Source organism: Myotis davidii, unplaced genomic scaffold (genome assembly GCF_000327345.1).
Source record: "Myotis davidii unplaced genomic scaffold, ASM32734v1 scaffold385, whole genome shotgun sequence".
Lineage (NCBI taxonomy): Eukaryota > Metazoa > Chordata > Mammalia > Chiroptera > Vespertilionidae > Myotis > Myotis davidii.
The window spans coordinates 655,331-668,339 of record NW_006296096.1 but is presented as its reverse complement, the minus strand read 5'-3'; the positions used below and the strand labels follow the sequence as shown (position 1 = coordinate 668,339).

Here is a 13,009-nt window from a genome sequence, read left to right as displayed (position 1 = left end):
TTTTAAAAAAAAAAGAACTCTGCATATACCTGCTGTTGGTAACATTTGTAAAAAATCAAAATTTTGCTGATTTCCATTATTCTTTATATTTTCTTTTTCTTTTTCTAATCCTTACCTAAGGATATTTTTCCATTGATTTAGAGAGATGAACAATAAAGATTTAAATTAAAAAAAAAAGAACTCTGCATATACCTGCTGTTGGTAACATTTGTAAAAAATCAAAATTTTGCTGATTTCCATTATTCTTTATATTTTCTTTTTCTTTTTCTAATCCTTACCTAAGGATATTTTTCCATTGATTTTTAGAGAGAGTGAAAGGAGGGGGAAAGACAGAGAGAAACATCAATTTGAGAAAGACTCATCAAATTGTTGCCTCATGCACGCACTCCGACCAGGGCCAGGATGGAGCCTGCAACAAGGTACATGCCCTGGATCAGAATTGAACCTGGGACCTTCAGTCCTCGGGCTGATGCTCTATCCACTGAGCTAAACCAGCTAGGGCTCTTTATATTTTCTTAAAGGCACATGGTATAAATCAAAGTTACTATAGAGTTGCCTCAATGTCTTCTGGTTTTAGCCCAAAGGTTATTCCTGGCATTCTACTGCCTTTTCTCATAGTATTACCCTAACATTTATTCCATTTTCTTTCTCCTTACTTTAATTTATATTTAATCTGTTAAATGAACACCCTCAAACTGAAGGGGCACATTCACATTAAAACTAAAGTGATCTCAGGCAATCATAATCTGAATAATAACTATTAAGGTCTTGTATATTTTGTAAGAGTCAGAAGACAAATTCACTCATTTCTATTCTGACCTTTAAAAGCCATAGTGGAAATGGTCCATGACAATTGTTTGGATAAGGCTTAATTTTTCACCAGGCCTGTTTCTGGTTAAATCATGTAGCTCTGATTTAGACTGTGCTTAAATCCTGACATCTCCCATCCTTAAATGATGATGTAGACACTTCTGACTGATGTAACTGTTTTTGTTTGGAGTTGTGTGGGTTTTTGAGAAGATGATGGTGGGAGTGGACCAGTGGGAAGAATGAGTTGAATCAATCTCTTATCTCCTACGTGCAGAGTTCAACACTGGCTGTCATCTTTCAAGCACAGTGTATGATATATGTCATATGCAAAAACTCAAATTTAGAAATCAAAAATATTCCAGTAAAATTTTTGTTTTTAAATAGTGCCAAGTACAAACAGCAGGGATGGAGGAATGAGCGTGATCTGTATCTGCCTTTTCATGTGCCAAAGATTACCAATGGCCTATCCCAACCAGTGTTCGCACCACACCTACTATTCTACCTCTCACTGGAATGTAGGCTCAATTTTATTAGTCTCTGCAACTAATGCTCAAATCAGTGTATAGCTCTTATGTATGCCACAAGTCACCAGTTTCCTCTATTTGTAGCCAAATGACAAAAGAGCTACTTTAAAATAAATATTTCACTTAAAATTTTAAGTAAAACCAATAGACTTTATAAGTATCTGGAAACAATATTTTACATTTCTACACTCAGTACTATGAAATGAAAACCCTAAGTATGCAAACAAGCCTAAAAATGTCTCAAAAATTTTTATGACTATTAAAATTCTAGTAGAAATAAATGCATACATCTGCACCCCACCATCCCCATTATTGGGCATTTAATTCAATACTACAGACACTGAACTTCAATGAACTCCTATGGTCTCTGCCAACTAAGAACAACACAACAAAAGCAAGCTGCAGGGGAGTTGGAAGAGGGCATAGAAAGGATAAATGGTTATTAAAAAATAACACTAAATTTAAAAAAATAAAGAGAAAAAGTAGCAAAGAGAAATAATGAGCATTCAGGATATTAAAGGAAGTAAGGAAGTACTAATTTTTATAGTAGACATATATTAATAAACTTGAATGAACCAGGATTTAAGTACAATTCCAAAATAGAACAATATGTTCCAAAATTACTATGTTTTAATTAAAGTGAGTTTTAGAGTAAACCTGGAAGGCTTCTGATATATTATCAAAATATGTATAAAGTATGACAATTTTTGAAAGAATTATAGCAAGGGAGTATAGTAAATTTCATATCAATAAAATCAGTAGGCTGTGTTTATTACTATAGCATTTTATACATACTATATGGTGTATGACCATTGAACAGATCTGAGACCTAACTCCAAATGCAAGGGATTTTCGATAAGAAAAAAATGTTAGGAATCAGGTATCAAATCTTCAAATTGTGGAGATTCAAATTCCTTAAGTTGACATCTTAATAATACATACATATAAAGCCAAAAAACAAAACCTTTAGAAATTCTGTAAACTTGAACTCATGTCTATTGGACAGCAAAAGCACAGTATGTTATTTAGACATTGGAATTATGCTACTTGTTTCTTTATTCTAAGGTCCTAGTTCTTTTCTTTCCAACCCCACTGAAAATGATTGAAGGGGGGAAAAAAAGCAAGGAGCTGAAATCTGAGTGGATTACCTCCATCTTCATTAATCCAGTAAAGGAAAAGATTCATAGTTCCAACTTCTGTTATCTGATTATCCTCTCCATGGAGCCACAGAACCTGCTGACACCCGTTCTCCACTGCTTCACATTGGGCAAAAAGGGAGGAGCCATAATTCCTTTTAAGAAACAGGAAACATACTAATTATAAATATACACTTACCCCAACTTCCACACCAAAATACTAAAGTCTTTAATTCACATGTGGATGTAATCAATGTATTATGTTCTTAATATGCACTATGTTCTTAACATGTTACCTTTCTAGGTAACAGCATAACATTAAATTAGAACCTAAATGATCTAATTGCACTCATCTGAGAGAAAGAACACACACAAAGGAAAATTGTGGAATTCTAACAACTACTTTCTGTTGAGAGACTCCTACCTGCAGACAGGGTACTAGGTACTTAATCCTCTACTAGAGATCAAGCCCGCAACCTGGACATGTGCCCTGACCTGAACTCGAACCGTGACCTCCTGATTCACAGGTCAATGCTCAACCACTGAGCCACACCAGCCAGACCCCATTATATCCCAATATTCCCATGTAATCATCTCCCTAGGCAGGTCAGGGGAGCTAGAACGCAAGATATAAAGAAGATAAACGATTTTAAATTATTACCTCTTTATCAAGATTGTTGATTTACTGCAATGTGCACTCTAAGAGAAGTTTCAACAAAGTAATGCAGACGGTGTGCAGTGCATAGGAAGAAGTCTGAACGAGTAAACAAGAAATCAGGAGAGTAAACTGAAGGAGTTTCAGTCTGGCTGGCCTAGGACACATTCACAAAGTGCTCTCAACCAGAAGGAAAAGAAAGGGACTTCCTACTTTAACAAGCTGCTCTAGGATTTCTCTATCCAGTGACAGAATGCAGGTGCTGAGACTACAAGCAGGGATGAGAGGTCATAGAATTTTATAACCTTTTGTGTGTGTGTTTGTGTAGACATAGAGAAAGACTACCCGAGGGTCAAAGCCAGCTTCAGTGTCTCTCTCACATCCCAGCAGCACATCATTCGATTCTCCCAGGATTTCCTGACTCTGCATTTTGTACGAGGGCCCAGAAGACTGCCACTGAGCCACCTTCCAGGGCTGCTTCTGCCCGGATATGTGACCACATCAGCACTTGGTATTCATACAGGAAGAGCCCATGCTGGTTAACGCAGCGATTCTTGCTCACCCACAGGAGCATTCCCCATTCAGGGCCAAGTCCACCCTGACATCGTCTAACACTTCTCAAATGCTCTTTTCTTTCCAGCCAGCTACATATGGCCTCTGAGGCTGGCCTGCCGGAGCCAAAGCAGGGCTGTCCTTCAGCCAGTTGGCAGCAGGTATGGTTACAATCTGTAGCAATGAAGACAGCACTTCAATGAAGCAGGCACCTTCCCCAGACAGGAGCCCTTGGAGCCATCGGAGGGCCTTGGCCCCAGCACCAGACACTCTTTAATGCCAGACGACAGCCTGCAGCCAGAGGGCCAGCGTCCAAGGGCAGTTCATTCAAATCACTGATTTGATTCCTCTTTTAATTACTTATTTCAATTCATGGCTAAGCATAGCATCCAATGTTTCTCCCAATAGAGGGTGACAGGTTATTACTTTAAACTACAAGTTCAATGAAAACTAAACCCAAAACAAAAACAAGCATTATGATTGGAATATTCATCTATGTACGGGTACCGAGGTGAAATGGCGCTCAATGATCGTGAGGAACTCTTTCCTTTAGACAGAAACACAGATTTACTTACCCTCCCATCTTGCAGTCCCCAGTCCCACCTTTCCAGGCTCTTACAAACTTCGGATTGGTCCACAGGGACACGGGATTTAAGGTTTCCTTCGAAAAGTAAGATCCCACTGGGCTCAAGATCACAAAGATCATGGCTTTGGTAGGCTTCTTGACTCCAAGAGAAGGCTGCAATAAATTAAAAGTACACACAACTGTTCATTTAAAATGTACACACCAGACTTAAAGTATGGAATGGAGCTGTAACTATCTCCCAAAGGGGAGAACAAAGGACAGATGCTGTTACTTTTAATAGTGAGTTACACAAAGCCCAATGGTCTTCTAAGAAGACAACACAGAGAATGGAGTACATACGTTTCATTATACTTTGCTCTCTGAGTTGTTTTGATTTTTAGAGGAAAATCAAGTATGTCCCTTTTTGGTTAGTAGAGTTTTTAGTGAAGTATATATATATTTTTAAAAATATTATATTGTTTCCTTACAGAGAGGAAGGGAGAGGGATAGAGAGTTAGAAACATCGATGAGAGAGAAACATCGATCAGTTGCCTCCTGCACACCCCTTACTGAGGATGTGCCCACAATCAAGGTACATGCCCTTGACTGGAATCGAACCCAGGTCCCTTGAGTCTGCAGGCCGATGCTCCATCCACTGAGCCAAACCGGTCAGGGCAGTGAAGTATATTTTTAACAACCAGCTATATAACACCCTTCAATGTTGCATTGATTGGAAATGGAAAAAGGGAAGAACCCAGACATGGTTTTAGTCTTGGGGGTGAGAAATATAATATTTCTTTTATTTTGTTTGTTAATCCTCACCAGAGGATGTTTTCCCATTGATTTTGTTTTTAGAGAGAGTAGAGGGAGAGGGAGAGACAGAGAGAGAAACATCGATCAGGGCTGGAGATTGAGCCTGCAACTGAGGTACGTGTCCTTAACTGGAATCAAAACTGAGACCCTTCAGTCCACAGGCCGACGTTCTATCCAATGAGCCAAACCAGCTAGGGCTAATATTTGGTTCTTTAACCTCCCCCTTCTGTTTTCATAGACATGCCAGGGGCTCCAGCAGCAGGTAGATGTAGGAAACTGTGCATTACCAGGCCTCACTGTGACAGGTACAGACAGCAAGGGTGTAGCAACACTAGAGGCAAACACCAGACAAGGTAAATCTAACTCCCCAAAAGGCAGAGGATGACAAAGGCAGAGATGGCCTTCCCACCAACATTCACCAAAGCCAACAGTGCAAAATCATACGCATTCCTTCAGCACAATGGCAGTTACAAGCAATTAGTGTCAGTTGTTTATTAAGGAGAAAAATTGAGAGGCTGGAAGTTTTGAAGGCTACCTATCATTCAGGCAGCAGAGGTCATGGGGCCATTCTGTGCCACTCAGGGAGTAAGAAAATAAGTCAGGCCGAAACCGGTTTGGCTCAGTGGATAGAGCATCGGCCTGCGGACTGAAGGGTCCTGGGTTCGATTCCTGTCAAGGGCATGTGCCTTGGTTGCGGGCATATCCCCAGTGGGAGATGTGCAGGAGGCAGCTGATCGATGTTTCTCTCTCATCGATGTTTCTGACTCTCTATCTCTCTCCCTTCCTCTCTGTAAAAAATCAATAAAATATATTTTTTTTAAAAAAAAAAGGAAAGAAAATAAGTCAGGACTCTTCCATAGAGTGTCCTGGGATATAAAATGCTTGTGTTGAGACTTCACTAGAAACTGGTTGGCTGGAGGCGGGTAGAAATCTACCAGGGGAAAAATGAGAGGAAATTCAATTCCAGTGGATTCTGTGGCTTTTGTCTTGTTTGATGAAACAGGCTGAAAGTGGATCTGATGATACATTTTTTTCTGAATTTTAATTATATTTCCCACTTCCCTACCTAGGCCTTCTTCCCCCTCCTTATGCACACATCATAAGAATCAAGTAGGTAGCCCTGGCCAGGTAGCTCAGTTGGTTGGAACATTGCAACCAAAAGGTTGCAGGTGTTTTGTTTTGTTTTTCATATATTTTTATTGATTTTAGAGAGAGAAGGGGAGAGGGATAGAGAGATAGAAACATTGCTGAGAAACATCCAGCAGCTGTCTCCTGCACGCCCCCTACTGGAGATTGAGCCTGCAACCCAGGGATGTGCTCTGAGCAGGAACTGAACTGGTGATCTCTTGGTTCATGGGTCCATGATCAACCACTGAGCACACCAGCTGGGCAAAAGGTTGCAGGTTTGATCCCCAGTCAGGGCACATACAGGAGGCAACTGATCAGTTTCTCACATGGATGTCTCTCTCTCTCTCTTTCTCTCCCTTCCTCTCTCTCCAAAATCAATGAAAACATATCCTTGGGTGAGTATTATTTTTTTAAAAAGAAGAATCGAGTAAGCAAAATATTCATGAGCATAAAAAAATGTGTCTGTATCTGGTCACACTGATGCCATTTGAAAGGCATGTCCCCTGAGGAAAAGGGAAGATGATTCTATTCACATCCCATGTGAACCTGAGGACCAAGCCGGGTGGCCACAGAGGAAATGACACTATGATGGTAACCAAGTAAAAGAAATTAGTCAATAAATAACAGATTTTTGTTTTTCGTGTTTGTTCTTTAACAGAGGCTGAACAGAGCTCCCCCACCAATACAGAGCGAAGAGCCTTAAAGCTTCATTTGCCCTTGTTTTTTGTTTCATTGTTTGGGAGAGAACACCTCAGAAGACAGGCATCTGCCTTTCTTCCCAGCTTGGATAAAAATTGACTATCTTATCTCTACATTTTTACTTACCTATCAGTTTAAGAACAGTAATCCCTTCCTAGTACAGGAGCTTTGAAGCTTAATATTTTAAATTTTTATGAAGCCTCATCTTGAGAAATTAAGAGACGCCTCTGAACATAATTTAGCAAGACACAGTCTCTGTGATTTATCCAGCTTCTAAGTTTCTGAATAAAATAGCTTTATTTGTGGATAAGCATGTTATTAGATATCACACGAATTCCTGCGCATTCTTTACTCTGAACTCATGTATTTTTTTGCAACCTGCATTATTACTAAAAAAGTAACAAAAACTCATCATCATGAAAAATTTTTTCCAAGATAAATTTCATCTTATTCATTTCCTTCTCCCAATGCTAACCAACAGGCAAAGTTCATATATTCCACTAGGTGGTAGTAAAGAGCACCGATGGGAAATGGGGTAAATCCACTTGTGGGGGAAAATATCCCAGTAAATCTTTAAGTGATACTTCTATTCTTAGCAAGCAAGTAGATTATAGACTAAAACTTTTCAATGCGGAGAGAAAATGTGTTTATGTGTACTGACATCTTATTTTCTGAAATTTAGGCAAGGTCAACTGATGTTTTACAAGTACAACTGAGTTGCCTTCATCCTTAAATGATAACTCATCTTGACTGTCTTTCTAAGAAAAGAACTCTGTGGCTTTACTGAAAAGGTCACAGTGCTTCGAGAGTGGAAATAAATAAAATGTAACTCCATTAGGAAGGGAGCTTGCTGGTTGGGTTTCTAGCCTCAGGAACCATTCTTTGTCTTAATTCTCCCTTTTATCCTCAAAGGCAATTTAAATTCTGTGCAACGGCTACAGCTAAGAGCAGTTTGTTATATAATAAAAGTCAAACAGCATAAACATAATTTCATAATGACAAGGTCAGGCTTCTGATCAAATAAAGCACAAGCCATAAAAACAGAGAGAAGTAATGAAAGACAACAGCTGATAAGTTGTGTTCATCAGTTTCAATGTCTCATTTCCTCATGAGGGCTTTGATTTTTTTCATTCTTCTCTACTAGTTTCTTTTGATTATTTTCACACATAATTAATTGAAGAGGGCATTTTAAAAAACACCCCATCGTCTGGTTGGTGTGTCTCAGTGGTTGAGCATTGACCCATAAACCAGGAGGTCCAGGTTCGATTTCCAGTCAGGGCACATGCCTGGGTTGTGAGTTCTATCCCCAGTAGGGGGCATACAGGAGGCAGCCAATCAATGATGCTCTCTCGTCATTGGTGTTTGTATCCCTCTCTCCCTCTTCCTTCCTCTCTCTGACATCAATAAAAACATATTTTATTTAAAAAAAAAATTTTAAACACCCCATGGAAAATGAGGAATATAAATCTCAGATGCAGAGTACATAACTTCTCAAGGGACCACAATGAATTTGAAATTGAAATTCTGATGTGTACAAAACAAGAAAGACTCTTCTTACTTTATATTATACCTCACAAATACATATACAAGGGTATTAAATACATATGTGGTTTGCACAGAATAACAAGGCACTTGGGAGTGATGAAAAATAAAGAGACCTGTCACAGTGAAAATTACCACTCTGTCCGAGTCAGTCAGAAAATCAGCTTATAAAAAGGCAGGATTTCAGAGATACTCTGAACCACGGCAGAAAGAGCTTAGTGAGCTGAGGAACGCAATAATAGTCACGCGTTTGGCCCGGAGGACAGAAACGCACAGTGGCAGTGAGGCTTGAGAATAATTCTGTCTGGGCAAGGCACAAAGGACAGAGAAGAAACGGGATAATTGGGAATAATAAACATTTTTCAGAAAGAGCAGCGTGACTTTTTTCTTTTTTTATCCAAAGAACAACCTGTCTTTGTTTTTGTTTTTTCAATCTTGCCAGTCCTTTTAAAAGATGAGCAAAGAAAAAAGTAAAGAATATTGGACTCCAGGGTGGTCCATGCAGGGCCTTGAGAGTGTATCACAAAAGGAAGGGATAACAAATCCACCCACGCAGTGTTTTTGTAAAGAAAACTATTTGGTTTGGTGAAAGGATTTTTTTAAAAAAATCCTCAGTAATTATACAGCACTTTTTTGTTCCTAAGACATTTCACAGTCATTATCTCCTCTCAGCCAACAATCCAGGAAGTTAAGGGTTATAGTATGACTGTTTTTTAAGTTGGAGAAACTGAGACTCAAAACAAATGATCTCCCCAAGGTTTCAGAGTTATTAAACTCTAGATCCTCTCCTGCTAATGCAGAGCTCTTTTTACAATGTAAACGTTTAAGGGGGAGAAGTCAGTGGGGTACCTAAGATTTCCTAACCTGAAGAGTTCAATTCGGGGCTCGCTTCCCTGCACCCCCAGCCTTTACCATAGCGCTCACACTCTAAGCATCTTAAGCTCCAACCACAGGGATCCCTTTTCCCTTTGGATTCCTCCTTACCTTCCTACCTCTGAATGTTTCCCTGTCCTAACCCCCTTTACCTGGAATACTCTCCTTCCATCCTCTCCCCATTATGAAGTGAAATGTATCCGCACCCAATCTATATGTTGCTGCTCTAACCACTAGTAGATAAAGCCTTTAAGAAGGTAATGAAGGTTAAATGAGGTCATAGAGTGGAGCCCTCATCCAATAGGGCTGGGATCTCTCTTTAGAAGAAGAAGAGACACAGGATGATGAGCCTCGGCTCCCTGCCCACCCACCCCCTTTCTTCTCCTCACACGCAGAAGGCCCTGTAAGGACACAGTGAGAAGGTGGACATCTACAGGGAGGCCTCACCAGACACCATCCCTGTTGGCACTTTGATCTTGGACTTCCAGACTCCAGAATTATAAGAAAATAAATTCTGGTGTTTAAGATACCCAGTATTTAAGATACGTGGTATTCAGTCGTGGCAGCCAGAGCAGACTAAGACATCCCCTCTCTTTCCTAAGTAATACAAACACTTCCATCTCCATTTAAGTGTTGTTGAAACATTACTTCAGGAAATGAGACCTCTAGACAAGGTTAAGTACTCGTGTTATGTGCTGTGACAGCATCCTGCACTTCCTTAGGTTTAGATAAAATGCCTATCACACTTTCTTACAACCGTTTAATGTTCTGCCTCTGGCTAATCGGTACACTTCATACAGTGCCAGACCATCGTTGTCCCCTATACATAGCATCGCACATTGTTATATCAAGTTAACTAAATATGTGCCAAAGGACTGTACATTTAATAAGATATTGTTTATAGAAAAGGGCTATAAAAGGAACCTAGATGACTATTTACCATATTTGAATTTTTTTGTTGTTATTGTTTTTCATTTCATACAAAACCTAATATACTTACTACATTGACACCAGAGAAAAAATGATCCTTTGTCTCTTGCCTGGTTTCCTTTAGTGAACCTCTAGACCAGCCGTGGGCAAACTACGGCCCGCGGGCCAGATCTGGCCGTTTGAAATGAATAAAACTATTGAAATAAAAGACCGTACCCTTTTATGTAATGATGTTTACTTTGAATTTATATTAGTTCACACAAACACTCCATCCATGCTTTTGTTCCTGCCCTCCGGACCACTTTAAGAACCCATTGTGGCCCTCGAGTCAAAAAGTTTGCCCACCCCTGGTCTAGACTAACAGATGATTAATATGTAGACTTTGAAAGAATAGCGGGGGAAGCTAAAGTCCCGACTCTCCCAAGACTTGTTCTACGCTGGGTAAGGAACAGGGCTGAGTTTATCTCTCAGTCTGTTCAAAGAGAAAGATAGTATAAATTTAACGGAGCACTCAACTCTCTTTTAGTTTTTAAATAAGAATGATCTTAACATTTATTTTTACAAAAGCAAAGGAAACTAGAGATAAGGTGAAATAGACAAAAAGAATGTCTAACTTTCTTACCTAACATGTGAAGGCAGTGATGCCTGCTCATAGGGTCAGGATGAGGACTGCATTAAATAATCTGTGGAAAGCACCCAGGGCTGACCTTTTTCTAATTATTTAAGAAAGAGCAATTGTTATTTTCGTTTTTATAAATAATTATTGATAATAGTAACAATGGTGAGTACATCCAGCGTGTGCCAATACACAGAGCATTAAGATGACAGCCGATGTGACCACAGAACTAAATTCCGCACTTAATGTTGGAACTGTGGAGAATACGTATTGGGGAAAAAGACAAGAAATCTTATACAGACGACCTGGGAAATACAGGTTGGAAAATTTGAAATCAATGGAAATGTTAGCCTGAGTAGTTACACAAGTCCTCAAGACTACTCGAGCGGGAAGCACTCAGGAAGAGCCAGAATGAGTCAGCCTCGGGAAACCATTCTGCACTTCCCTTTCTGAAAGGACTTCAGATCTGGGCCAGAACTTCAGCCTGCTGCCCATGTGTTAAAAAGTTGTATTGGAATGTGCGCATTCATTCACGAGTTGCCTGTTGCTGTGTTTGTGATACAAAGACAGAGTTGAGAGTTGAGCGGCTACCTAGCCCTTCACAGACAAGTTTGCCAGCCCCTTCTCTAGATGATAAGTAATTCCTTGTACCATCACTGAGCCTCAGAACCAGAATCCCCTCACGGACCTAGCCTCAGCACTCAGACCGACTGTGATTCCATCCAGCTTGGTTCCGTGGGCTGGGCCAACCACAGCACTGAGCCTGAGATAGAGACAGGTAAGACCACCACGGGGAGCTGACAACTACAATTAATAGACAAGACTCACTCCAGGCAACCATGTGAGGAAGAGGATCCTGAATGGGCTGCTGAAGGGGAAGGATGTTACACTCAAGGGAAGAGCCTTCAATAATTCCCTGGGTTGTATATTTTGAAACTGCTCGTTGCTATATTACATGAAGTAACAGGGAAATGGAATCCCAGGAAGGGAACTGGGGCAAAGTGTGGTGGATGCCCAGCAAGGAATACTATGCAGCAGTGGAAAGTAATGGACTGGAAATAGACAGAGTAAACTGGATAGAAAGGAAAAACAGTGCTGAGGGAAAAGCTAAGAAACACAGTGAGACCTACAGGACAAAATCCTTTATATAAACTAACATTTCAGACATACAAAGGAATAAGAGATACTTAAAAACACATACAAACCAAAAGAATATTCACTCAATACATGAGAATAATTTCCAGTGAGGGAGGAGGAGAGGAGTGGGAAATGAAGACTAAGGGGAATCAAACAACAAGAGGGACTTCATACAACCTGTGACAACAAGTGCCATGAACTGAGGGGTGTAATTAGTAACAAGGCGCACCATGACTCCAAAAAATAAAATTAAAGATAATAACAATCATCCCCTGTGATAAAGTTGAAATGGGCAGGAACAGACTCAAGAGGGTTTCCATTGGTAGGAGTGGGCTGATCATAAGCTGATTATCACAGGCTTTAATCAATGCAAATAAGCTGATCTCTAAAGCAGACTCAAGGTCCGAAGATTCTAGAATAGGGCTGTTAATATGAAACCTGCTAATAGTTATGCAAATGACAATTTAATGTTGTTTATAAGCACTCAGACGAATATATATCTCAAATAAGGTTACAGTAGAATACATTAAGTGTGAGCAAAACCCCAGTTAATGATTACAAATTGCTGCTTGTAACACCTAGTTTGCCAATCTATTCAGCTTCTTTAGTGCAATAGAGGCTAATTGTGAAAAGATAAGATATAAATAAACAAAGGCTGTGAATAAACATAATTCTTTGCATGGAACTGTTCTGATTAAATTATATGCGAAATGCTTTTACAAGGTGATAAAAGGAAAAGAAAGGTATGTCTATAAAATGTTGTCCCTACCATCAGACTCAACCCCTCTAATGACACTTATTCTCAGCCCTGATACTATTAAGTACTGTCTGCCTCCACCACCTCTCTAATGGAAAGAATGATGAAATCCGACTGATTGAAAAAGTGGAAGGCTAGGAGCAAAGATCACTGTAAGGCCCTGTAAGGACACAGTGCGCATCATAGCGACCAGTCATTCCCGGTCGTTCTGCTGTTAGGATCAATGTGCATGTTGCCCTTTTATTATATAGGACTAGAGGCCTGGTGGTGGG

The 13,009-nt window shown here is 39.9% G+C and overlaps 1 protein-coding gene across 2 annotated transcripts in view; it reads right to left on the bottom strand.

The window, feature by feature from the left end:
* Positions 1-13,009, bottom strand: part of BCAT1 (branched chain amino-acid transaminase 1, cytosolic) — a 54,391-nt gene that overhangs the window by 20,697 nt on the left and 20,685 nt on the right. For both annotated transcript variants that reach the window (XM_006771020.2, XM_006771021.2), the window contains exons 6-7: positions 4,253-4,416; positions 2,483-2,625 (exon numbers count right to left, since the gene is read on the bottom strand). In XM_006771020.2, coding sequence (XP_006771083.1) covers positions 2,483-2,625; positions 4,253-4,416 — 307 coding nt within the window. The remainder of the gene's footprint in view (positions 1-2,482; positions 2,626-4,252; positions 4,417-13,009) is intronic.